Here is a 24,632-nt window from a genome sequence, read left to right on the forward strand (position 1 = left end):
GTCCTCACAAGTGTACAAGGAACACGTACGTCATTTTAAAAATATGACTTCTCCCCCATGAGCTCTGTGTAAACATAGCATATGGTAGAATAGATAAATACTTCCTTCCACTTTCCTTTTCACTGCAGTAACTTAGTGAATACTCTGACTCTTTGGTTCTTTGTAACAGTCTGTTTATCTGACTTTGTGACTGACTGACTCTCTCCATCTCCCTCCCTCGTTCTCTCTGGTTATAATGCAGCAGGAGGAGCAGTCAAGGGCAGAGATCCACAGGTCCTGTCCCTCTGCAGAACAGAGCAGCAGAGCCAGACGCATTGATTGTCCTTGATTTATTTACATCACAGTCAGTCACAGTGGGCTCCGTAAAGTGGAAGAACACGTTCCTCTCCTCCGTCATGCTGTCCTCGCCTCCTCCTACTCCTCACCAGCCGGATGTGTGGGCATGTCGGCCTGAGATCTGTGTGTGTGTGTGTGTGGGGGTGGGTGTGTAATCGTGTATGCATGTCTTCTGTGGGTGTGTGTGTGGGGGTGGGGGGGCTAGGATAAGTCATTGTTGCTGGGCGACTTCCCTCCGCCGTTAAGGAGGGCCGAAGCGCTGCGACTCTTGGTCGGCGTGCCGCTGCCGGACCGGGAGAGTTCTGTCAGGTCGTGGAGGGAGGGCTCCCGATACATGGCCACTGCACACAGAGGAGACAAGAGCCGTTGATTAAATGCATCGCTCGTGTTTGGTATGGACGCCTTGTTCAGGCAGTCAGGTACATGTCACTCCCCTGCACAACGGGGACGTATTAAAAAGATGGAGAGGTTTGCTTTATTGAAAGTCTAGTTAACTCTGGTTTTACAATAAGTTCTGACTTAAATTTGTTTGCCCACACGGAGACAATAGAAACAAACTGTAATGCATTAATGAAATATGTATCGTCTTTTAGCTACAAGCGTGTTAGAAAACAGTTGTCTTTTTACACCCCAAGCAGGTACAGAGCAACATCAGCATTCATTTGGAGACGTGTTTATGTCCAATATTCATCTCCTGTTTGCTCTCCACTTATGTGTGAGGAAAATATCTGTCTCTTTAGCTGTTAACAACACAAATGAGTTGAAGTGGGTTTTTGACTACATGTCAGAGATATAAAGTCTGTGGTTATCACTAGCAAGTTGGATGTTTTGTTCCATGACCAAAACATATTTCAGTAAATACCCATCTTGTGAATTCTTAAGCTTTTACGTGTCTTAAAATAAGGCTGTTGCTAAGAAGTGGCTAAATGAGACAACAAAGCATCATCCCGGGGAACAATCGTCTGCCTCCAGCTTGGTGGTGTAGTTTTTATATGTAAGTATATTACATATAAAACATTTTTATTCTTTTAGAGCATGTTCCTTAAAAACAGCTGCCTTTTTACAGTGGTGGAAGTCATTGGTCATGGCTCTATATAATTCTCTCATTCTGTTTTTTGTTTTTTGCTTTGTTTCCAAAATGATTTTACATTGGCCATGTTCCTGTAATATCTACATATATCTATATAGCAGACTCTGCTGGCAGGGTCACATATTCCCATGCACCCATCAGACGAGAAGTAAATGACAATCTGAGTCAAAATCTGATGACTGGCGGATTGTTTTCTCGTGTTGCTTTAGCGACTATCCTGACCAGCAGTTGGTCACTCGGCTGGGGGCGGGACACGACCCCATTGGGCGAGGGTTTCCGTGTAGTCAAGCATTCAGTTTTCAGCTAAATGACCAATGACCCCCTGCATGATTAGAGAGTGTGTTGCACCTGTGCCCCATATAGACTTCACACTGATCTCCACTGCCAGTAAAAAATAAAAACGCCATAATTAATTAATGAATTAATTTTATTCCTTCCATAAATAACATTAAATTAATGGTGGAGAAGTCAATCATTTTAGTTTAAAACAAACTAGAACTTTATTATCCGTCCCCCGGCTGAACTTTAGTGCTAGAAATCCATTAATCTTGGTTTAGTTTATTCAGTGTAATTTCAGTTAATTTACTGCAACGTCATCATCATCATCTTCATCGCATCGCGCAAGCACACGTTTTTAGATGCAACATGTGATCGTGCCCACAGGATGTTTTTCTTCATCTCTGGTTACTGCTTTTTATGTCATGAATATTTATTATTGTGGAGAAATATATTCTATTTCTACAGCAGGTTTTCGCATTCTTTAAAAGGCATATCAAATTTCACTTCTTTAAATAATAATGTGTCTGATCACTTACAATTTATGAAAATGACATCTACTCATTGAAAAATCTCAAATCTATGACGATGCTAATGTGTTTCGTTTCGTCTCCTCTTTCTCTGAAAAGCCCATTCATTTTCTTTATGTATTCACACGTCTTTAAGTTGAATATTGGACCATGACTGGCTTCCAAAATCGCAAAATCCTTCATGTGTGAACTGTGATGTAAGGTGTCAAACTCTTTAATGCTTTCTGGTGCTTTAGAAGTGTTTAGAAATATGTGTACTAATGCAGAATAAAAGTGCACTGAAGTTTAACTTAAGTCTGCTGTTGCTTGAGAGACGTTGTGTGAGAGCCGTTTGCGTCCTTTACCTTTGAGTGGTTTCGGTATGAAATGTGCGGCGGCCTTGTTCTTCTTCACGTGGTTTCCCTTCATGATTCCACCCTCCTTGTTGAGTCCGAGGTACCAGGCCCGACCTGAGGCCTGCTGCCGGTACAGCATGGAGGAGTAGGTGACGTAGTAGTTCTCAAACACCGACTCCTTGAACTTACACTCGGGGGTAAAATGTTCCTGAGGGGAAAGTGGGTCAGATATTAGAACAAATCACACACGAAAAGAACGGCAATGCCACAAAAACACGTGAAATCATTCCACCATAATGCCATCAGTCTATTCATCCACACTATTTGAGTAATTATCTCCAAAACAAACGGCACTAACTTAGGACAGCTGATATTTGCATTTCCTTATTCCTGCATCTCCATTGCAACCGGCTACTCCCTTGAATATCAACCAGCCCACTGAGAGAAGGATGGTACCCAGGTTGCCGGGAGCAACGGGAAGATACAGATAGAAAGGATGCTCTTTCTCTCTGCCAACCATTAATTCATTTTAATCAAGCCGTGTGTGTGTGTGTGTGTATGATAATGTGAAAGAGATTCAGTTAAACTAGACAGACACATGTGCTTTGTGTGTCTGCATGTACACAACGTTTGTGTATTTCATATCGGGTGAGAAGATGGAGTGATATGAGTGTTATGACCGACGTGAAGCCTCCAGGACTGGACGCGATGGGCCAGATATTGAGGTGGCGTAGCGGCATGGCTGTTACTACTTCGAGGTGTGTGACGTTTTTCATTTTACACTTTGTTAGTTTTCATCTTTTAAGCTCGTAGGCTTGTTTGGATTGCTGAGAGTGCGTGTTATTGTTGTTGATTCATTTTTTTGTTATTGCATCTACACCACCCACCATTACCACTCACGAGCTAAAGCGAGGCACTTAGTGCACTGCGCTGCAACCAACACTGCCTTCTGATCGGCCTGAGAAAAGATATGCACAGTGGGGATGTAAGTGTAAATCTCCCTGGGAAACACACATCTAGGATGTGTGTGTAAATGGACCAAAAGTAATCTCCCTTTCAAAGAATGGCCACAGGGAGATCAACAAAAGGAGGCTCGAGGATCTAAAATCAATCCTGTGAAGCCACAATATCAGTCGATGGATAGAGGAGTTTCACACACTGGATGATAACACCCAGTGGCAGCTGACTCACTGTAAGCCGTGATGTGATGATGGGGTGATAATGAGACTGGTCACACAGAGCTGCTGCTTCATTACTCAACCTGACCCAAAGAAGAGATTTCGGTCCCCCATCGTCTGTAATGATGATGATGATGATGATGATGATGATGGTGGTGTGTGTCTGTGAGAGCGTGCTAAACTTACAGAGGTGTAGAGAAAGCCTTCGTTGTTCATTGCCAGGTAGAGTTTGGTCTGGACGCCCTGGATGGCCACCACACGAAGCCCCACTGGGATCAGGTTGAACACAGCTACACGCACACACACGCACGCACACACACACACACACACACACACACACACACACACACACACACTCAAAGTGAACACAGGGGGAAACGGATCCTCATCAATAAGGAAGCATCTGGCCTGACGACACCTCCATTTTGCCACAGAGAAGCTATTTGGAGGTCAGTGAGGCGCGAAGGTCGCTGAATTACACTAACGATTTAGCAGCCGGCATTAAAACGTGGAAAAGGTTTAGAATCTGGCAGCAGGCTTTGGAAAACATTTAGCAGGGCAAGGACCAGTTTAAGTTTCTACTATAAATTAAATTAAATATTCCTACTGGAGCTACTGCATTATTTCCACCACCAGCTGTTTTATATACATTGATTAATCATTTAGCCAATTAAATATCCGAAGTTAGTGAAACAATGACCCAAAGGTGACACCTTGTTTTAATTTATAATTATATAAATAATTTCACAGCAAGAACATTTTTCTAAACTTTTGTTGAATCATTTTCTATCAATCGTTTAATCAACTAATGGTCGATTATCTAATCTCCTACTTTTGATCATGTAGAGTAAATATAATTTCATGGAATGTTTTTTTGATGCAGATATTATTGTCAAAATGTAAGAAGCCCCATGCATTAACAAAACCAAAGTAATAGAATCAAATGTCAAAAGCCACAAGGATTACAGTGTTTTGCTGATTGGTTCCTCCCCCTTAATGCATGTATGGCATTAAAGCACCGATTGGCTGATTTAAACGTATTTCCAGGCATGGCAGATGAACAGATACAGACTCTACAACGGTAACAAAATTAGTATACATTTAATAATCATATTACACATTGTAGGTACTTCGAAAAATTACACAAAACACTAATATTGTTTGTTTCATATTATTTGTGGTTGTTGTTTTCTCCATTCGTGTGCAATCAGGCACAAGCTAAGCGTAATTAATGTTTCCCCAGTCAAATCTCTGTAGCAGGGACATAATTATCCCGGGAAGTTTGATGAGCCAGGCTCTCGTAAAATTAGATTCACTTAGCCAACCATGTTCTTTATAATGACTGCGGTTTTATGGAGAAATGGATTACATGGATTACCCGTTGAAACGCGGTCACGGACGACTGATTTCACGTGGGTGGGCGTTTACATGATGTACACACCTTGTAATCATCCAATTAAAGAACCTTTAATGGCCTTTGTAGCTGTGTCTTTCTCTTCCGTGTCCACACAACAGTTGGTGGCCTGGGAAGTAGCAGAGATTAATGCTGGACGCCGGCAACCCCGACGAGGAGGAGAGCGATTACCGTCTGAACCACAATAGCAGAATTCAATTAGCTGTAAATCACACAATGTAGCCTGTGTGCGTCTGTGTGAGAGAGAAAGTGTGTTCTCCGGATCACTTAAAGTGTCTTTTGCAACGTGCGTCCTGTGGCTAGTTAATCAATTTCTTTAACCAGTTAACATTCAACAGATTGATTGCCGGGATACTATCTGACAGTGGGAGGAAAGGCAGCCACCCGTTTCCCAATTAAATGAACACATGTTGCTGAGAGACTTCCACAGAATGAAGTGTATTATTAAAATGGATTTAGACTGCATGGTTTTGGATGATAACACCAAAGTGGGGATTTGGAAATAGAACTCAAAAACACTTCGATATGTTGCAATTATCTTTTGTATTTTTAAGTAATATTGAAGATTTTTTCAGTTTCTACTGTATATTCTTATATAATTGGATCTTCCTTTACTTTATAAGCACAGCAAATGGAGGTTTTAAGACTATATTTGTTTCAGCCTTCAGTTATTTCCCTACACAAACATAGAAAAGCAGTTGACATGCATCATATGACCGCCGTTGGAGTAACACACGTTTGTAACTGAAGTCCTTTGAAGCAGATTATAGAGCTGAAACGATGAATTGATATTAGTCGAATGACAGACAATGAATCTGCAATAATAGTAGCAGATAAATTAGTTTCTGCTCGCTTCCGTTTAGCTGGTTCCAGTTTCTCTGTGATGATTTAATGCTTTTCTTTGTCATATGTGATATTAAATTGAATGCCTTTGGGATTTTGCCTTGTGCCTCTGATGAAATTATGATCACCGTTTTTCACTTTCTTTCTGACATTTTAGACCCAAAACGATGCATCAATTAGTAGAAAGTTTTCAGCTGATTAATAAAAAATGGTTAGTTGCAGCCCAAGTTGATTGTTGAAATATATATCAAATTAAGTATAATTTCCAATGTGGATGTCTACTCTTTCCAAAGTTGGACTTACCGTAAGTGCTGTCTTCATCCTTGGTCCCATCAATGGTGCCATCGGGCTGCATCTGCAGCTGGAAGCCCTGGCTACTGGAAAGCCTGGTCACAATGCCCTTTAACTGGGGCTCTGGGAGGAGCAGAGGAAAGGAGACACATTAATGAACTGCATCCACTGTCATTTGATCAAATGTACCAAATCCAGCAATCACAGAGTAGCCGGAGGTTTCGGGAGGAGAAGCTGATTATTTATCCAATCACTGGGCCTCGAGGGCCCAATTACGGTCCCTGACCCCTGCACAATGTGGCGCACACACAACCCCCCCTCCCCCTTCCCCAACAGATCCAACATGGTAACAGGAGTATAGCTCAAGTTCTGCCTAAATTGGGACCCTGTTTAAATGAGCTCTCCATCAGCAGTCACAGACGCACGCTGCTACAACACTTTGCTGCGGGAAGACACAAAGTTATTCACATGTGATGTTTGTGGTGTCACGCAACATGTTTTCAATCCCAAACCAATGCCAGGAGATGAATGGGGCGAGGAATGATGAAGTGATGAAGGACCAGCCTCAGTGATGAGAGAAAATGGTGATGATGATGATGATTTATGATGATGATGATTTATAATGATGATGATGATGATGGTTGAGGGTGGTGATGGTGCAGCTCGTGGCTTCCCCACTTTTCTCTCCCCCCACTCTCACACCTGGTGGTCGCTTTCTCTTCCGTTTCTTCCTCGATCCAAACAATTTGACTCGCGAGAACACGTTGAGCTTGCTCGGCTTCTCGTTGGTGCCCTTGCTGTTGATCGGGCTGCTGCTGCCGCGCACAGCATTCGCCTTCTCACGCGCCTGTCGCTTCTGGCGGATCAGGGAGCTCGCGATAGCCGCTGCCCGGGACATGTTCCCCCGGTAGAGTGAAACAAGGCTGCGCGTCCCGGTTGTCGCGGAATGAGGTGGTGGTGGTGGTGGGGGTGTGTAGGGTGCGGGGAGGTGGTCTACACCACCCACGGCTCAGTTCGCATCACGAACCGGCCGCTGCAGTCTCGTGATTTTAAGAAGCGTCCAGAATCCTCCATCGGTGCGTCCGGGCGCTTCATGGCAGTCGGTAAAACAATTCCAATAATCTGCCGGTGAGTGATCGGTAATGACGCCGCCTCACGTCCCCCCCCACCAGTGGGTCCGAGTAACAGTGTCTGACCCCCCCCCCCCCCCCCTCCCTCAGGTGATTCTCCTGGCTGTCCCGAGGGAGCGTGGAAGAGGACGAGGGGGGTTCGTGGGCATCCAGTCCTGGGTCCAGGTGGCGAATCAACAGCTTCTAAACTGGTGCGAACAACAGCGGGGGTCGTCGGTAATGACCACTGCAGCTGCGGCTCCCTGTGCTGCTGCTCCTCGTCGACGCCGTGCGCGATGGAAATGCAGCAACTGGAATGTTTGTCAATGAAACGGCTCCGAGGGAAAGGAGACCATGATGCATGCAGCCGTGCCGTTCATAAAACTGCTGCAGCCCTGCCCGCCCCGAGGAAGAAGAACGAGGAGGAGGAGTGGGTGGGTGGGGGTACGTGTGTACGTGGTGTGTGCGTGTGCTTGTGTGTGTGTGTGGAAGGGGGTCGGAGGGGTGTGATGAGGGGCGTTTGGGCAGCTCTTCCTCATAGGGCACCTGTAGCCCTGAACCCCACGTGGCATGATATTTACATGTTATCCTGCATACTGGTGTGTGATAGGCAGGGAGGTGGAGAAGGAGTGGAGTGGAGTGGAGGGTGTAATGAAGGAGGAGTGAAACAAATAAACAGTGAAATGAAAGGGAGAGAGCAGACGGACAGGTGAATTAATGGGAGGAGGACTAATGGAAGGGACCGACATTTGATATTGAGTGTGAGTCTGAGAGAGGGAGAAGCTTGTACACAACCTACAAATGAATTGGGAAAAGAGATCGATGAATGAAAGAGAGGAGGATAAAGGAAAATAGGCAAAGGGAGTGAGGGAGATGTAATATTGAGTGTGTAAGGCTGGAGGAAGAAGAAAGGATTATACATCGACGATATGAGGAGGCATGATATGAGGAGTAAAGACAGAGAAATGTAAGTGAAGGGACAACAATGGAAGGTTAAGGGAGACCTGGTGAGCGCGTGCACAGACAGTGGGGAAAGGAGGGGCTCTCATCTTATTTTGGTGCAGAGGTTCACCACTGCTGAAAGGCTGCAGCGTGCAAGAAGGAGGTGAGTGACGAAGACAGCACTTCAGTCCGGATGAGTCTTGTCTTTTTCTATGTCTTGTTTGCACTTGCACCAGAGCAGATGCACACATGTCCAGCAGCAAACAGGCAATTCATGCATGTCGACTGGTCGCAGGCGAGCCTCCACAAGCAAACCGATGCACAGCTGTCAGCGACAGATGCACTCGCAATGGCGCATGGCAACTGCAAGTGCAACTCCCAACTGGTCTTGAGGGAGACAAGGTCGCGGACAAAGAGCCGACTGACTCACAGTGGAGGTCGACCTGTGGCACCTGGCGCCGAGCAGCAGGCAGAGCCAATGCATGCTGTTCGCCAGAGGAAAATCGATGGGCTGGAAAGCAAGAGGATGTGATGAGCAGTAAATTGCATGACTGAAGTGGACGTCTCAGTAGCCCAATGTGAGAGTAAGCCAGTGTCTGAAGGAGAAAGTGATGGACTGTGGACAGAAACTGGGCTCAGGACCTAGTCACTGAAGTGGAGCCTCCAGCCTGTCCTTGACTGAAGGAGTTCAACTTACACCAATTGTTCTTCTGGTTAGGTAAGACCATTGTAAATGTACATATATATATATATATATAGTTTAGGTGTTATCGTACAGCTCAACCCACTCTCTGAGAGAGACGACCCTTCAGCCATGAAATATGTCATAACCAATCTGTGATTGTATGAAAGCAAACTCGTGCAACCACTGTAATGAAGTGACTGAAAGCTAAGCCTTCATCTTTCATTTATGAGCTCCTTGCTTTTAAAACCACACCACGTGCCCCTAAAAGCAAAATCAGCAAAGACCAGAACACAATGTAAGAATACAAGCTGCAGGGCATTAATAACCAGATACCTCCGAAGAACATAATGACAACAGTTTCTCATGCTTTAGCCTTAAATCAGCACAATAACACATTTGAAATGTTACAAAAGAGTATTGAATCAATAAGCAAATGAAGTAGAATTAGATCTATAAGGGATCTGAAAGATACATTTGAGCTGATCTTTTCTATGAGTTAAACTTGTGTCAACATCTATATGGTTTGGTTGGAGCTCTGTAGTTTACAGCAGTAGAATTTAAAGAAGTTGGAGAAGAGGGAGTTAATCCCGACAGAGAAAAGTTAACAGCAAAGAGCTGTTTCGTGTGTGATTCTCTGTTTAACCATAATGCCAGTTAGCATATGATCAGAAACCCAGCAGCATGCGGCAGCATTCATAATTGAGATAAACACCTTGGAACAAACCGCTGAGGCCTTTAGAAGATCGACCATCAAAAAGTGAACAGTGTGATGTTTACATCGGACCCGTTGAAGATCTGTGAAATTGACGTGCTTTCCTTTTACCTGAATTCTTCTTGAGACCTTTCTAAAATTCTGTTTTTTGTGTGATCTTAGTAGATGATGTTAGAAACCCTGCAGGCTGACAGGGATTTTGACAGTAACAGGATTTGTGCTAAGAGCGGAGACTTTTGATTTAGAGTCACTGATGTATTTAGCACTCCCCAACTGACACTTCTGTCAAGTTGTATGATGATTATAAAAGTTGGAGTTGTGAAATCCGCCCTGTGAGCTTTGAGAACACCGACAGGCCTATAGTGCAGGATCTCAATTCCTTAAATGCTTTGAAATCGTCCCCAAGGATGCAATGGATACATCAGAATAATACTAAGAGCCTAAATTACAATGCCACACATTATGAATGGATGGAATTGAGGGCATGAGTCTAATCAAACGGTTTCGTCCGGACTCCAGCAGTTCCCCTGAGAAGAAGGGCGCGCCCGGCGCTGCTTTCAGCACCACGGACAGCGCTTCAAGTTTTAACTTCGTTAAAAACACACGTCTTATTTAGTTTGTACCAAAACGATCGACTTATTTCCAACAATACCTTATAAAACCGAACATTTACTATTTTGAGAACAAGTTAATGTCGAAAACAATCTAAGTCGCATTAGCAAAAGCACCGAGGCAGCGTTTTAGAAAAGTCCATTCAGACACTTCCGTTGACCTCAACTTCACCATGTTGATCCCTTTTCCCTATAATAGTTCATTCCTGCAGCCGAGTTATGCTCGTACTTTTGTAGGATTGCTAGGCCGGGTCAAATCTCGTTATTTCACATCGTGCCCCCCCTCCAAGTCCTACCTGAGGTCGATCGGCGGATCATGCTGCGCCCGTGGAGCTCCGGAGCCTTGTGCTCATGGCTTTCCGCACTTCCTGTTGTGCGCTGCGCTGCGCTCCGAAAAGAGGAGGAATTACCGAAGTTCTAGCCAGAGAATTCTCCACGGGATTAGATCCATTAAGGCCGCGCGCGTGGCGTTGACGGGAGATCATTACAGGACATTAGAGGCCATTAAGCCGTTGGAACCGGTCATTAATGATTCATCTCAAGGCCCCGCTGATCTGGCACAATAAGAGAGAGAGGCAGCAGGAGGCCGTTCCCAAATCCAAGGATCTATCGAGGAAGTGTGCGCGTGTGTGCGTGCGTATGTGTGAGTGTGTGTGTGCGTGTGAGAGAGAGAGAGAGAGAGAGAGAGAGACTCAATATATAAGGAGGTGCTATGCACCTCTCAGTAGCCTCTAACTTCAACCAGGTGGCCTTCACTCCCAGAGGCCAATACTATTTCTCCAAAAACATAATAACAGCCATGTATTTCTCCTCACTGCGTTACACTGTCCGTGTCACAGGACTCTATGATGTCAACTTGAGAATCAGTTTAACTCTGCAACTCAAGATTAAGTTGAGTTGTATTCCTCCATTATTGTAAGCATATAGCTTCAATGAGCTTGATAAGATGGTGCAGATCACATTAGATGCTTTCATGTTGAAATAACATGATTAAACAACCTGTGCTATAATTTGGGAGCACAATGAAATGAAACTGCATGTTACGGTTCTAATCACAAACAAATACCGTCCATGATTTTGTATGACTTACTATATTTCTCAGTGGGTCGGTTGGCTACCCTCAATGAATCCCACCATCACAGCACCATTAATATAGTAACAACACTCCAGTCCAGAATTACACACAAAGTCTACACCGCCACATAACTCTACATTATCAGCCCATTACATTGTTGTGCTGTTACAGTGCTTCCTGTGAAGCAGCCTGTTAAAACACAACAACATCCACATTACTGAGATGATAAAGTATCACAGGTTGCAGAGTGTCCACTGCTGCAGTCCAGGAGCCTATAAAACCCAGTGAAGGCAGCAGGATGTTGATGAGGAATATGCACACTCAGCAACTTGAAACTCCCAAAGTTGAAACCGAAACATCTAAGTTATCTGAGAAAAAAACATCTGTGAAGTATATGTGCTTCTCGTTCCGATTTTCCAAATCTCCGTTTTTTGGGGGGGAGCAACTGTGTTGTGTATGCCCACATAATTGTATAATTATGCTGTGGCCTCCTGTGATGAAATAGCTGTTGGATCAAGCAGATGGATTTGCTGGCTCACTGCGTGCCTGTGGTTACATTTAGTTTCTTGAGTTGTCTCAACTGAACAGAAATACCATTCTAGCTTTGAACAAACACACCACGTCTCCCAAAATAGCTTTGTAGCCTTGGCCTGAAATACAAAACCATAACGATGCCAACAGGAACGTTTAGGCAAAGGTTCCTAAGCCAACAGTCTGGGCAGCGAGCCAGTATCCAATCACTGTAGTCTATTCACTAAAACCTCGATGAAGTTTCCCTTCAGACTTTGGAAAGCATCAGATTTCAATAATTCCCATTATCAGCCACTAGATGGCGCCATATGATCAGATAACAGAACATAGGAGGTCGCGGGAATGTTGATTCTGTATGTGCGCGTGAGTAAAAGGGGGCAGCCCCAAAATAATGTGTCTCCTCCTTACTCTCACGTGCACCACAAAGTCTGCAACCCTAGATTTCTGAATTCACCGGTAGTATCTTATTAAAGGGCCTGATCAACTATCTCTTCTTTTAACAACAACACACTTGTTTTACTGGCACACACACATTTATGTGTGATATTGCATGAACAGTAATGACAAGAATAGAAAAAAAGGATGAACATTTGAAAAGAAAAACAACTCCTGGCTGACTATAAGAACACGCTTGGTTGCGTTGAGAACTCCATCACTTCCCGGTCACATTTCTTTTTCCACACTCTTCAAATTGATCAACTGGAGCATGGCAGCACAAAGGGTGGAGCCACAACTAAGCGACACCACAGATTATACAATAAATGTTCCACTGTTTTCATGACGTCACACATTGTGCTCCCAAATTATAGCACCGCAACGACATAGAGCCATGTTGCTCTCCTCGTGATTGAGAAATCAACCAATGAAACTAATTTAGAGGCGATCAAGTTAATTGTGGGCAGGAGGTGATCTGAATGTGTTGGTGCATATATTCCAGAACATTGTCTTTGTTATAATGATATAATGCAGCAGCTCAATATAATTTAAAAAACAAACTAAGATGGTTAATCATGTCAAAAGTAATAACAAATCTAAGATTATATAGCCTGATTAGTGGCTTTTTGAGGCTGTGTTCATGTGCATAGTGCTTTGAGCTAAAGGCAAATATCAGCATGTTAGTTTGCAAGTGCAATGTTAACATGCTGAGGTTTATAGGTATAATATTGAGCATGCTCAACATCTTTATCTAGTTTGCTAACATTTGCTATTTGGCACTCAACACAAAATACAGTTGAGGCTGATGGGAATGTCCTTGGTTATGTAGATAATTGGTCATAAACAAAAGTAACCAAAAACAAAGTGACACATTGACCTTATGGAGGTATGGCCAAAGTTGTTACAATACAAGTGTTGTACTTGCTATATGCTCGTTGTGCATTATTTCTAGACGACATGCAAACATCACCACGTCACAGTCAGATGTAGTCCAGTGATGTATTGGATGTATTGGATGTAATGTATTGGATGTAATGTATTGGATGTATTGGATGTATTGGATGGGCCTTAATTGCTGCGCAGTGTTGACCTCTGCTGCCATATTGCTGGGTTACAATCTGGGTTAATTAATAATAGTGTCTCTATGGTGAATCATCTTCTGCTGCTTATTTGTGAGTCCACAAACACACCCACCCACACACACACACACACACACACAGGCACATGTAGTTTTAATCCACAATTTTAAGCCTAATCTCTTGAAGAACAAGATGTTAATGAGTTCTTGTTCTTCCCAAACTTAATCCTTAACGCCACTATTATTATATAAAGAACAGTACAAGGAGACATATAATACTGCATGTCAGTCCACCTGAGGTGTAGTGGGTTATTGATGAAGATATTTTAGAGGAAAAGTACATCAGGCTTGACATATGTCTGTGCAACCCTGTATCCTAAAAAGGACATTGCACCTGTCTTTTGACAAGTTGTTGTGCTTTTTAAAACTATGCAGTGTAACAAATGTGGCCTAATTGCTCTTAAATTGTTCTTCCATTAAACGCTTGAAGTATCTTAAGTGCTGACGTGCATGTTTTTTTCTTGTTGTTGTTACGTTCATTGTTAATAACTATATTCAAAGTCATAATCTATTCCAGCCCTTTGGGGGTGATGCATGAAACGCACTAGCGCTGCAGCAAACACTGCTTTAACAAGAGGTTCAGTTTTATTGAGACTGCTACGGTATGTGGTGAAGTTGTACTAGCATTAAACTGGAAGGTCTAATATTCACAACGGAAGGTCTAATATTCACTACGTTTAACGAAGGCATCATTTATAATATATATATATATATATATATATATATATATATATATATATGTATATATATATATATATATATATATATATATATATATATATATATATCTTGTATTGCAATCCCCTTCCAGTGTACAGGGGTTATTATGGCTCTAGTCTCAGTGGATTTATCATATTTTAAAGCACCCTTCACACTCATTGGCGTGTTTTTATTGTGCTTGCTTCATTTCCTTCAAAGAGGCTTTATGAGTAAAGGCTACCATAAATAAGGTTTATTACTATTCGGTCAGCAGTCTTTCGTTTCCGCTCAACACTCTGTTGCTATAGCAACCCCTAACGGCACAGTTCCAAGTTGAAGCTGAAGTTGAACTGATATTGTTACATCGGGCCTTTTTTTCAGGTCTGCCACCAAGAAAATATGTGTGTTCATTCGTAATTTGTTAACTTAGTTTTTCTGGGATAGGTGTAGTGACAAGCTCGCCCCGTTTGGCACCGTCTCTGGAGATCCCACAGAAACAAGGAAGTAGCTGTGAGATGCTCATTTGTTCTGGGCGGGCGGTGGATGGCTCCAATTATCTTTCAGCCAGGAGGCCGCAGTTCATTCCCCGTGTGAAACGAGAAGTCAATTTTGATTTATTATTTATTTATTAGATTTATTTCGTAGTTATTTGAACCCAAACAACCATCTTTTCCTAAACTTAACCAAGTAGTTTTTCTTTGAAAACCGAAGTTGATTTTAAAAAGAAAGTAACTTTAACAAGCTGTAACTGACATGTGTTGCTGGCTTTTGTAGGAGAACGCATGAAAAAATGAGGCCTAACATCCGACCCGTTTGGCTTATTGTTGCCCCTTGAGGCTGTTAGGGGGAAAGCATCTAGTGCAGTTCACCCCAAGGTCAGGACCAGTGGATGTGTTCCTCCCTCTGGGCTCTGTTGGCAGTAAAGAGCTCATCATGGCCAATAAAATTATTTTCAGACCAAACGCAAATTATTTGTGTGAATTATTTTCACATCAATTACAATTTTGAACCTAGCTGTCTCTACGAAGCTGTCCTTATCAAATCAAAAATGTTCCTATATCAGTGCATTTTTTCTTGGATTTCTACCAAATTCAGATGCCGATAAAAATAAGCTAACCAATAAAAACCTTTATTGCTCACGTGATCAATAGATTTCCTTTGACCTTAATGTCCCAATTCTGTTCATACGTCACACAACAATATGGATGTGAAGGGACTGAACAATTTGGTCTAATAAAATAGTGTCATTTAATTTTCAAGGTTTTCACATTTTCAGTCAAGACCAACATGCTTTATGCTCAGTGTGTTAGCACATTGCACAATGTGAGGGGGACATTAATGAAACATATGGTTTACTGAATAAGATAACCTCCACTTGAGATTATTGGAAAGACTGAAACATATTAACATTTTTTGGCCAAAAAAATAATATTGTTTATAGAATAATTAATAATATTCTAAATAGGCAAATTTTGTATTGACTTCTATTGTGGTTAATTCTACATTCTACAATTATACACATTATGACGAAAATCCTGCACGCTCCATCTTGCTGGCTTTTTTTTTTTTTTGTGAATGAGTGGGTCTGGTGCATCGGTTCCATGGACAACTCCCTTTTATGTCTCCATGGCAATGAATCGCGCGTGTATTGTATATTGCTGACCAGAGGGGAAGAACATTAATCTGTGTGTGCGTTACATCTGACACCAAGGAACCCTTCAGAGGGGAACAGCCTATCTCATCGATATGCATGCTGTCTATTGAATGTCTCATCTTGAACCTAAACACCATATGCTTTATTGTCTCCTCCGGTTTTTGAAAGCGGTAAGATGCTAGATGCAGAGAAAACATGCTTTTTATCAACATACTTTACAAACACAATTAGATTGTGTGCAGGTTTTGTTTAGCCTGGTTCTGAAACATGTTGTTTTAGTATCTCCTGTTTTCCGTATTCTGTATTGTGTGGATAATGGGAATAAGTCGCCAATTTGCTGATGTCAGCACCACAAAACCAGATATTCCCTCTTCTGTCCTCACAATAAATAAATAAAAAACGCCTTGGACCTCATCCCTGATCCTGACTATCTGGTTTGGGTTCATTGTCACTTACCTTTGGCGGCATGGTCTTTATCCTCTTTGCTTTTCGTTTTTCCACTCATGGAGCACCGCCGCTGCTGCTTCTGCTGCTGGTTGTTGTTGTTGTTGTTGTTGTTGTTGTTGTTGAATCAAACTTCAGGAGAGAGACGCGAGCTTGCAGTTTTACTTTCTCATCCTCGTCAGATTTCTTTCCACACACCGTCACCGCCCCTATCCGCCTGCCTCTCCAAAGCTCGACTCGCGGCGGCGTCTTTATACCACACCAGCAGGAGCGCTCCCAAACGTGCGCGCGCAAATAATACACACGCACGCGCACATTGAGAGACAAAGAAAGATGTGCACACATATGCACACAGCCATAACATATGATATCCTTTGGAGCTATTTAAAGAAGTACACATGCTGTTAAGGCTCCCTTTAAGGTCTTCGAGCTTTAACGATAATGTTTTTTTTAATGGTTGATCAGTTGTTATTTAGCATGTGATGCTGCCAGGTTATGGAAAAACAACTATTAACATTACTAAATACAAAACAATGATTGTATTGAACTCATACTATTACATACGTTAAGTCCAAATCTGAATACTGAGGTATGTACAACATTTTTTCCTGGGGGATAAATGAGTAGGATGGACATCTTAAAGAAGGTCACCATATTCACGAGTTTGTCTTCCAACCAATTAATGCAGAACAACCTGCAAACTCAGCAGTAACAACTATGCAAAGTCATCATTTAATCAATTTGTGTTAGAACATGTCTGTTTTACTGAGGTTAAAGTGGGATACACTTATTCTAGCTGCATGCTGCTTCCCCAGTGTGTCGTGTGTTTCTTTATCTAACGTCTTTTTCAACATTTATTGAATATAAGACAGCTTCATGCTTATTAGTGGAAATTGTAGATTTTGAAGTTAAAATGGCATTATAGTCAGTCACAGTACCAAATACATTTACTCAGTCACTGTTACTCACTAATGAAACGGTGACAATGTTCGTGAAATTTACAATGGCAACTTGCAAATATCCCACTTGAACAATCACTTCCTGTAACTCTATGTTTTCTATCCTCTCCTCTTCTGACTCAGTATGCATTGTCTCATACAAGTATACTCTTGCACAACAGGTCTGTTACTTTTGGGGGTCTTTTTTTGATGCCAGCAAAATGAACCATCAGACCAAAGCACAGCCGGCCCTCTTGCCCCCCTGGAGGATTACTGTTCTCCGCTGAGACCAGCTGCTCTAGAACAAAAAGTGCCCCATACGCCCGCTCCTGTTCAGTAGAACCCACTCTTCATAAAATGCTCCTGGAAAAGTAGAATCAATGCAAACAGACAGAGCCCTCATTGGCAACTCACCAGTAAAGTGAACATAAACACATTGAGATAAAGTTTTTATATTTCTTCACTCCGTTATATCCGCTTTTTAAATCCTCCTCGGTGTAACACCAATTCAGATTATGACAGATGAAGGCTCGAGCCTAGTAGGGGTGTTATTAAACTGCCTCTGAAATATGTTTAGTCATTGGTGAAATATCCCTCTTTATATGTTCCTATTACTTCTCAGTGGAAACTGTGTAACTGGAGCTAATACAGGAAATGTCAGGATCTGTAGTGTTGTGTCGTGTTTCCTGTCTTATTTTGAAGTCCTTGTCTCTCGTGTCCTCTGTTTCTCTCCACTTCCTGTCCCTGTGATTGTCTGCCCTGTCCCTGATTGTTTCCTCCTGTGTCCAATCACCTGCACCAGCCCTCTGTATTTAAGTCCTGTTTGTGTCATTCCCCTTTGTCGGTTTGTCTTGTCTAGATCGTGGAAGATCTTGTGTGCGTGTTTTGTGTCCTGGTTTTTGAAGCCTGTTTTTGGAATCCTGTTTAGCAATAAAGTTGCTTTTCCATCATTGACGGCGTTTGGGTCCAGTGTTCCTGTCGAGCTGCACATAACAGGAAATCATCAGGTACATAAGTCATATTTTGTTCAGTGACTTCATAGTAATTGCTCTGCACTGTGAACTGGTCCCAGGTCAGCTGCACACCTTTGACATGGGAGACATTGACCTCATGAGTCACCCACTGGCTGTAAAACAGCTGTGTGATTACACTTCAAACGTATGTTTTGGGAAAATGAACTAGATGTGTGTATTAGAGCCTGCTTTTATTTCAAATATTTTTTCCCTCACCAGTTTACAGTCTGTTCACAATAAAGACAATCAGGCTTATAGTACAATAGAACAAGTTGATAAGCAGTCACAATACACAGTCTGGTTAGGATCGTGCTCACTGGGGACAAGCTTTCCAGCAGCATGCGTTTCCTGGTGTTAACCCACTTTGTCTCTTACATGCGAGATGCTTGACATCAGCGGCCACCTCCTCCTCTTCTGAGCTACTGTTCACAACACTGACAGATCTGGTCCGAGCAAGGAGTGATTTAATCACAATTGTTACCAAATGGGCGATGAACTGTTCATTGTTTCTGCTGTAAAATCTAAAGTTTGCAAAGGGGATTCATTCAATGGCGCTTGCATAAGAAATGAACAGAGCGATGGATGCCCCCATCCCATTTAAATCCTCCTCGGCCAATAAGTCACCACAAGGCAACTGTTGCCAACAAGCTGCTGAGGCGGCTGTCTGTCCCAGTGATTTGTCCGCGGCCAAACCCTGTGTAACTCACAGTGTAATCAAACTGCCCTCAATACTCAATACTCAAGATCAAGCTTGGAGTTTGGCTGTTTTTTGTTTCAGAGTGTAAATTGCAGCAGCAGCTGAGACGTTTGAATACTAATGTCAGTCTCTTCTGCTGTATCTAAATGACTTTAAGCTGATTTGCACATCTTTACTGGACCATTTGCCTCCTCAAATGGTCCCATGTGTGTAAATGGTGTTGCAATAAATGATAATTATGTCACAATGCTGAACACCAAAAGCACAGTAAGAGATTAGTCCAAAAGTCAGCAAACAAACTCAATGTCATTTCACAACATACAGACCAAATAAGGCTGTAACAGCAAATCCTCTAAATGTATCGACATGTGCGTGCGTGCGTCCGTACATTTACCCCGTTTGTCACGTAAGCCATGCTGCGAAAGCTGCTTATCGGTTGTGACTCATCATTATAAAAAAAACAGGATCAACAGCTGGTAAGGTCAACAAACACACAACAATATCCAGAACTGCCCTTTTTCTTCATCTCATCCCTCAATTTCACACAATGGAGTAAAATCTTCTGCTTTTTGAACTTTTTTCTCTTTATACCTCTCTCTCTTCCTGGTATACACACATTTAAAATCTCTCCCATACCTTTTTTTGCCTGTCCTTACTCAACCCCCTTTCTCTCTCTCTCTCTCTCTCTCTCTCTCTCTCTCTCTCTCTCTCTCTCTCTCTCTCTCTCTCTCTCTCTCTCTCTCTCTCTCTCTCTCTCTCTCTCTCTCTCTCTCACTCACACACACACACACACAAATGTGAACAAACACACACTGTGCAGACACACAAACACACACTGTGCAGCCCCCGAGATGAATAAACAGTGTGTGGTTGTACTTTGGAGTGGTGAATCTTTCTCTGCAGCACTCAGTTCAGACTTTGGGTGGACAATCAAAAGCAATTGGACAAGATGTCTGGAGTTTGTTTACTGGCGTTCATAGCCGGCTTACTGCTGGAGACGTACGGACTGCCCGTTGAAATCAAAGAGGAAAACAAAGGTAAATTGACAGCGAAGCGGACAGCCAGAGGTTGGAATTGTTAGGAGGCGGCTGGAGGACAGGTGGTCATTTCTAAAGGCCTAATCTCTGACCGCCACTTAAAACTCTAGTTCCTTGTTGTTCTGAAAGTTGGTTGACTCGAGCTGCTGTTCTCCACAGCGAATGACACCACACTTTAGATCCACATTGCAAGTCCACTAAGAGCGAGTTTTTGATACTCAACAAAAGATTAGTCAACAAAAGTTGTCTCACTACCAAAACGCAAACACAAGCCTGGTTTAGTTGTAATGTGTTCAAACTCATAAGGGGGTTTGACACCAGTGATGATGGGCTGTGATGGTCTGACAGGTTGTTCATGCATTGTGACAGAGGGAAACTAGTTTAAAAGGGGCACTGCTGGAGAACAATGCCAGAGCGTTTTCAATAATGTCTTCTTTGTCCTCTGTTACCTTTTTAGAAGCTGTGTTTGTGTCTCAGCAGACAGCAGACACGGTGCTGCGTCGCCTGCGCAGGTACAACAGCGGCCATCTTGAAGAAATGGTTCAGAAAGACAACCTGGAGCGGGAGTGTAAAGAAGAAACCTGCACGCTAGAGGAGGCCAGGGAGGTGTTTGAGGATAATGGCAAAGCTGTGGGTCAGACACACACACACACACACACATACACACAAACACACACACACACACATAATACAATCTCCCACTGTAATAAAGTGGCTGAACTCTTCTCATTAATGTCTGTGTTCTATATTTTTAACTTCAGATGGCATTCTGGGCCGTCAACATTGGTAAGACAAGTGAAAGAAAGTTCTCACAGTTACTTTGAATTTAAAGCACAACCGTCACCTCAGAACTTGTGGGTGTACGTTTTATACTTGTGTGTAGATGGTGACCAGTGTAAGCCACCCCCCTGCCAAAATGGAGGTGTGTGTGAAGACGGAATCAGCGCGTATGTCTGTTACTGCAAACCGAACTTCAGCGGCAAGAACTGTGAGATCGGTGAGTTCTTTCTTTTATATATATAAATGTATATAAATATACAGATGGGTGCTAAGATGATTAAGACAAACACATGCATGAGATTCCATCTGCTTTCCCGCATATTTCCAGAGGTGAGCAAGCAGTGTTCGGTCAACAACGGTGGATGTTCCCATTTCTGTGTGATGAAGGCAATGATACCCGTGTGTAGATGTGCAGCTGGTTACAGACTCGGGCCAGACAAGAGGAGCTGTGAACCAACAGGTTAAACATAAATCTTTTTTTAAATTTATTTTTGTATATACTTTCATGACCAAATTATGTAAATGTAGCAAATATGACGTTGTAGAAATAATATTAGAAAGTCCTGTATGCTAAATTTCACTCAAGCAATAATAAGTAACAGTAACATCAAAATATACTAAAATTACCAAGAGGAAAAGAACTCACAAGGCAGAATGGCTCATTTTAGAATAGTGGATGTGATGTCATTGGATTATAATTTCTGATTCATCAGTCAAATATTAATGTGTAAACATCACTAAGGACGCAGCTGGTAAAGGTGGAACTCATTTTAACTACTTTATATACTGCTGTGTAATTGAATCAATATAATAATGTATGATTTGATTGGTAAGCAATGTAGGAGTAAAAAGTAAAACATTTGAATTTGAAATATAATATAATATAATTGAGTAGAAGTAAAGTAGCAGAAAATGAAGCTATAATGCTTGAATAAATATACATACTGTTGAACTTTGCATTGTAAATTTAAGTAAAATGCCAAAGCAAAAAGGTAATTCCTACAACACTGGAACCTCATTGTATACAGAAGCATTTGACTCCTAACTGTTTCATGAAATCCTGATGTCAGTTGCTTTACATAAACGTCCCCACCCACAGATGGATACGAACCAAAACTCAAGAGTGATAAACAAGCTGTAAAGCGCAATAAAGCAGAAAGCTGCACTCATCATTTTACACTTCTCATCCCACTTCTCACTGCTGTCAAATAACTTACATAACTTACATAATGTATGTGTTTTGTTGACAGCAGGAAAACTCTGTTTATGGAGCTGCACAGAAAACAAGCTTTTTAAGCCAATGATACCGGAGCAACTGCTTCAACATAGACAGAACCCAACCTGTGATTCCACTGACCTTAACCACAAAAATAACGCATATATTTAGTAAACTGTACCCATCTGTAACCGCTTACACATTTCAAATTATTTCAATTAGTCAGCTATAAAGAGGGCAACCATAGAAATGCCAACTGCATGTTGGTACTGTATTTTCTCAGGATCCAGACTGATCAAAATAACAACTGAGTGATAATGTAATAAAATCCAAGTTAAATGTTTGAATCTGCCCATAGTTCAAAGCTAGGGCTGCACCCTCAGTATGTAACAAAATAACAAAAGGGCTGCAAGAAAACCTTCCCAGCTGTGGACAAATGTGACACTCATAATAAATGATGTCTAGGAAACAAAACTGTAATCTGTCTCTCTTTGTCATTTACTCAGAACAATTCAGCTGCGGTCGTCTGAACACATCCGCCTCCCCCGACACCAGGTCCCTAACCCCGCGGTCATCAAATTCCAGCTACACCCCAGAGGATGACTTTGACGAGGATATTTCACAGCTTTATGAAGACTACTACGAAATCCCTACAGAGGATTCGGACTCGTCCAACATCTCCGTGGCAGTGAAAAACCGATCAGTGAGGTCAGATTCAAGCTCCTCTGTAAACCCAGCGGAGGCAAGCAGTGTCACTGAAGGGGAGAAAAAGCTGCTGCCTTCCTGGGCGTTCTTCCCCACACTCCCCACCATCACAGCGCAGGACAACACTGACCAGAGGATTGTGGGAGGCGATGATGCAATTCCTGGAGAGATACCTTGGCAGGTACTGTAGTGCGGAGTGCAGAATAAAGAGATGGGGATGCGCCGAAGGCAAATATATGATATTAGACTACAGATGGAGAAAAGCACATGTCAATGGGACAAGGAGAAAGCATGTGCTGTGATGGTGCTCTGCCATATCGTGCATATGAATGTATTTGTGTTTGTGTGCAGGTGGCCCTGATGAAGAACCCGATCGTCCCTCAAAGAGCAGAGGCTTTCTGTGGAGGATCTCTGCTCAGTGAATTATGGGTTGCTACCGCTGCCCATTGTCTGGAGCAAGTTGGTACTGCTGAACTAGGTTTCTTCATCAGACTGGGTAGGAAAAACAAATGTTACATTCTTATTGTGATCTATGATCCATAACCATAACAAACTGGTCATAATCATTACAATTGATGTCATGCCGTGTTTGTTTTAGGACCATGTTGGTTATTTGCACAAAAGGTACACATTAATGCTGACTATTTCCCAAAGCATGACTTTTCTATCCTCCAAGCAGTCATTGGTTACTTTTCATGTATGAGTAATACTACTGAATATATATATTAATCTGTGCTTTTAGGTGAATATGACGTGAACCAGGATGAGGGTCCAGAGCGAGACCATGAGGTTGCTGAGCTGCTTAGACACCCCATGTATAATACAAAGAAATCTCAGTATAACCATGATATTGCACTACTGAAGCTTGCCAGTCCAGTGGAACTGTCCAACCAACGGCGTCCCATCTGCCTGGGGCCCAAAGACTTTACAGAGACCATATTAAGGGACTCCAGCAGCTCTCTGGTGAGCGGCTGGGGAAAGCTGAACTTCGATGGCAGAGTGTCTCCCAAGCTTAAGAAGCTGGAGGTCCCCTACGTGGACCGCACCGCGTGTAAACAGAGCAGCCAGGAACAGATCACACGCTATATGTTCTGTTCTGGCTTCCGAAATGAACGTAAGGATGCATGCCAGGGGGACAGTGGGGGGCCGCATGCCACTTATTACAAAGGCACTTGGTTCCTAACAGGTATCATCAGCTGGGGGGAGGAATGTGCTCTGGACGGAAAGTATGGCGTCTACACTCGCGTGTCACGTTACCACAAATGGATCAGTGAGACAACAGGGATCCCAATTAACAACGGACAAATGTAAAGCAATAACCGAGCTGTCGGCCAACAAAACATACAGAGCAAGTGAAAGATGTTCTTCTACTGAATCATGTTGTTTTAGATTCTTCAATAAAAGGTCAAATGATGAAGTATGTTAATGTTTCTATTGAAATATTGCATAGAAGCAAACTAATCCCGTTTAGCTCTTCTTAAAATGTTTGATTTGCAACTAAATGCAATCTTGATATGCCAATGTGAAATTTAATTTCATGTGTCTGTTCAGGTGTTTTCAGCTCTTCTGTCTAAACCTCTGCTCTGGTTGAACGTGGGTCAGAACTGATACATTAGGTCACAAATTTCCTTCCAATAAAAACGATGAAGGCGTTATCTGTCCCACGCCAACAGGGTCAACAAAGCTAAAAGGAGATTAAATGAGATGATCCAGGTCCACACAGATCAGGTCTAATCAGCCAGGTTAACTGAAAACACCTGTGTGGGTGTTCAAAGGACTGCTCACCACGCAGGTGTTTTCACACACTTGCTGATTAGACCTCTGCTCAGACGTTGGGCAGAGATATGCTGACAATTCTCCACCACACTCCATACGACTGTATTCAGATCTCAATTACCAAGGCAAACCCTCATTGGTA

The 24,632-nt window shown here is 42.5% G+C and overlaps 2 protein-coding genes across 3 annotated transcripts; one reads left to right on the forward strand and one right to left on the reverse strand.

The window, feature by feature from the left end:
- Window positions 1-485: 485 nt before the first annotated feature.
- On the reverse strand, window positions 486-16,389 carry fgf13b (fibroblast growth factor 13b). 2 transcript variants are annotated; one of them, XM_034549989.1, is made up of 5 exons: window positions 16,341-16,389; window positions 6,306-6,416; window positions 3,932-4,035; window positions 2,577-2,775; window positions 486-677 (listed from the first exon to the last, which is right to left on the reverse strand). In XM_034549989.1, exons 1-5 carry the CDS (start codon window positions 16,387-16,389, stop codon window positions 538-540), a joined length of 603 nt encoding a protein of 200 aa, XP_034405880.1. In that variant the 3' UTR covers window positions 486-537. The 2 variants fall into 2 exon arrangements, with proteins under 2 accessions (XP_034405880.1, XP_034405879.1); XM_034549988.1 differs by lacking the exon at window positions 16,341-16,389 and adding an exon at window positions 6,996-7,191.
- Window positions 16,390-19,925: 3,536 nt separating this feature from the next.
- f9b (coagulation factor IXb) lies at window positions 19,926-24,025 on the forward strand. The gene is made up of 8 exons (XM_034550511.1): window positions 19,926-20,013; window positions 20,471-20,643; window positions 20,775-20,799; window positions 20,897-21,010; window positions 21,122-21,253; window positions 22,516-22,895; window positions 23,066-23,210; window positions 23,457-24,025. The coding sequence occupies exons 1-8, from the start codon at window positions 19,926-19,928 to the stop codon at window positions 24,023-24,025; spliced, it is 1,626 nt and encodes a 541-aa protein (XP_034406402.1).
- Window positions 24,026-24,632: the final 607 nt, after the last annotated feature.

The sequence above is a fragment of the Cyclopterus lumpus genome, chromosome 14, assembly GCF_009769545.1.
Source record: "Cyclopterus lumpus isolate fCycLum1 chromosome 14, fCycLum1.pri, whole genome shotgun sequence".
Lineage (NCBI taxonomy): Eukaryota > Metazoa > Chordata > Actinopteri > Perciformes > Cyclopteridae > Cyclopterus > Cyclopterus lumpus.

Coding starts and splice junctions, on each gene's coding strand:
- f9b (XM_034550511.1), top strand. CDS start 19,926: ATGTCTGGAGTTTGTTTACTGGCGTTCATAGCCGGCTTACTGCTGGAG. Junction 20,644..20,774: donor TTGAGGATAATGGCAAAGCT/GTGGGTCAGACA, acceptor TTTTAACTTCAG/ATGGCATTCTGGGCCGTCAA. Junction 20,800..20,896: donor ATTCTGGGCCGTCAACATTG/GTAAGACAAGTG, acceptor ACTTGTGTGTAG/ATGGTGACCAGTGTAAGCCA.
- fgf13b (XM_034549988.1), bottom strand. CDS start 7,191: ATGTCCCGGGCAGCGGCTATCGCGAGCTCCCTGATCCGCCAGAAGCGA. Junction 6,417..6,995: donor GAAGAGAAAGCGACCACCAG/GTGTGAGAGTGG, acceptor TGCTCCTCCCAG/AGCCCCAGTTAAAGGGCATT. Junction 4,036..6,305: donor GGATGAAGACAGCACTTACG/GTAAGTCCAACT, acceptor GTGTGCGTGTAG/CTGTGTTCAACCTGATCCCA.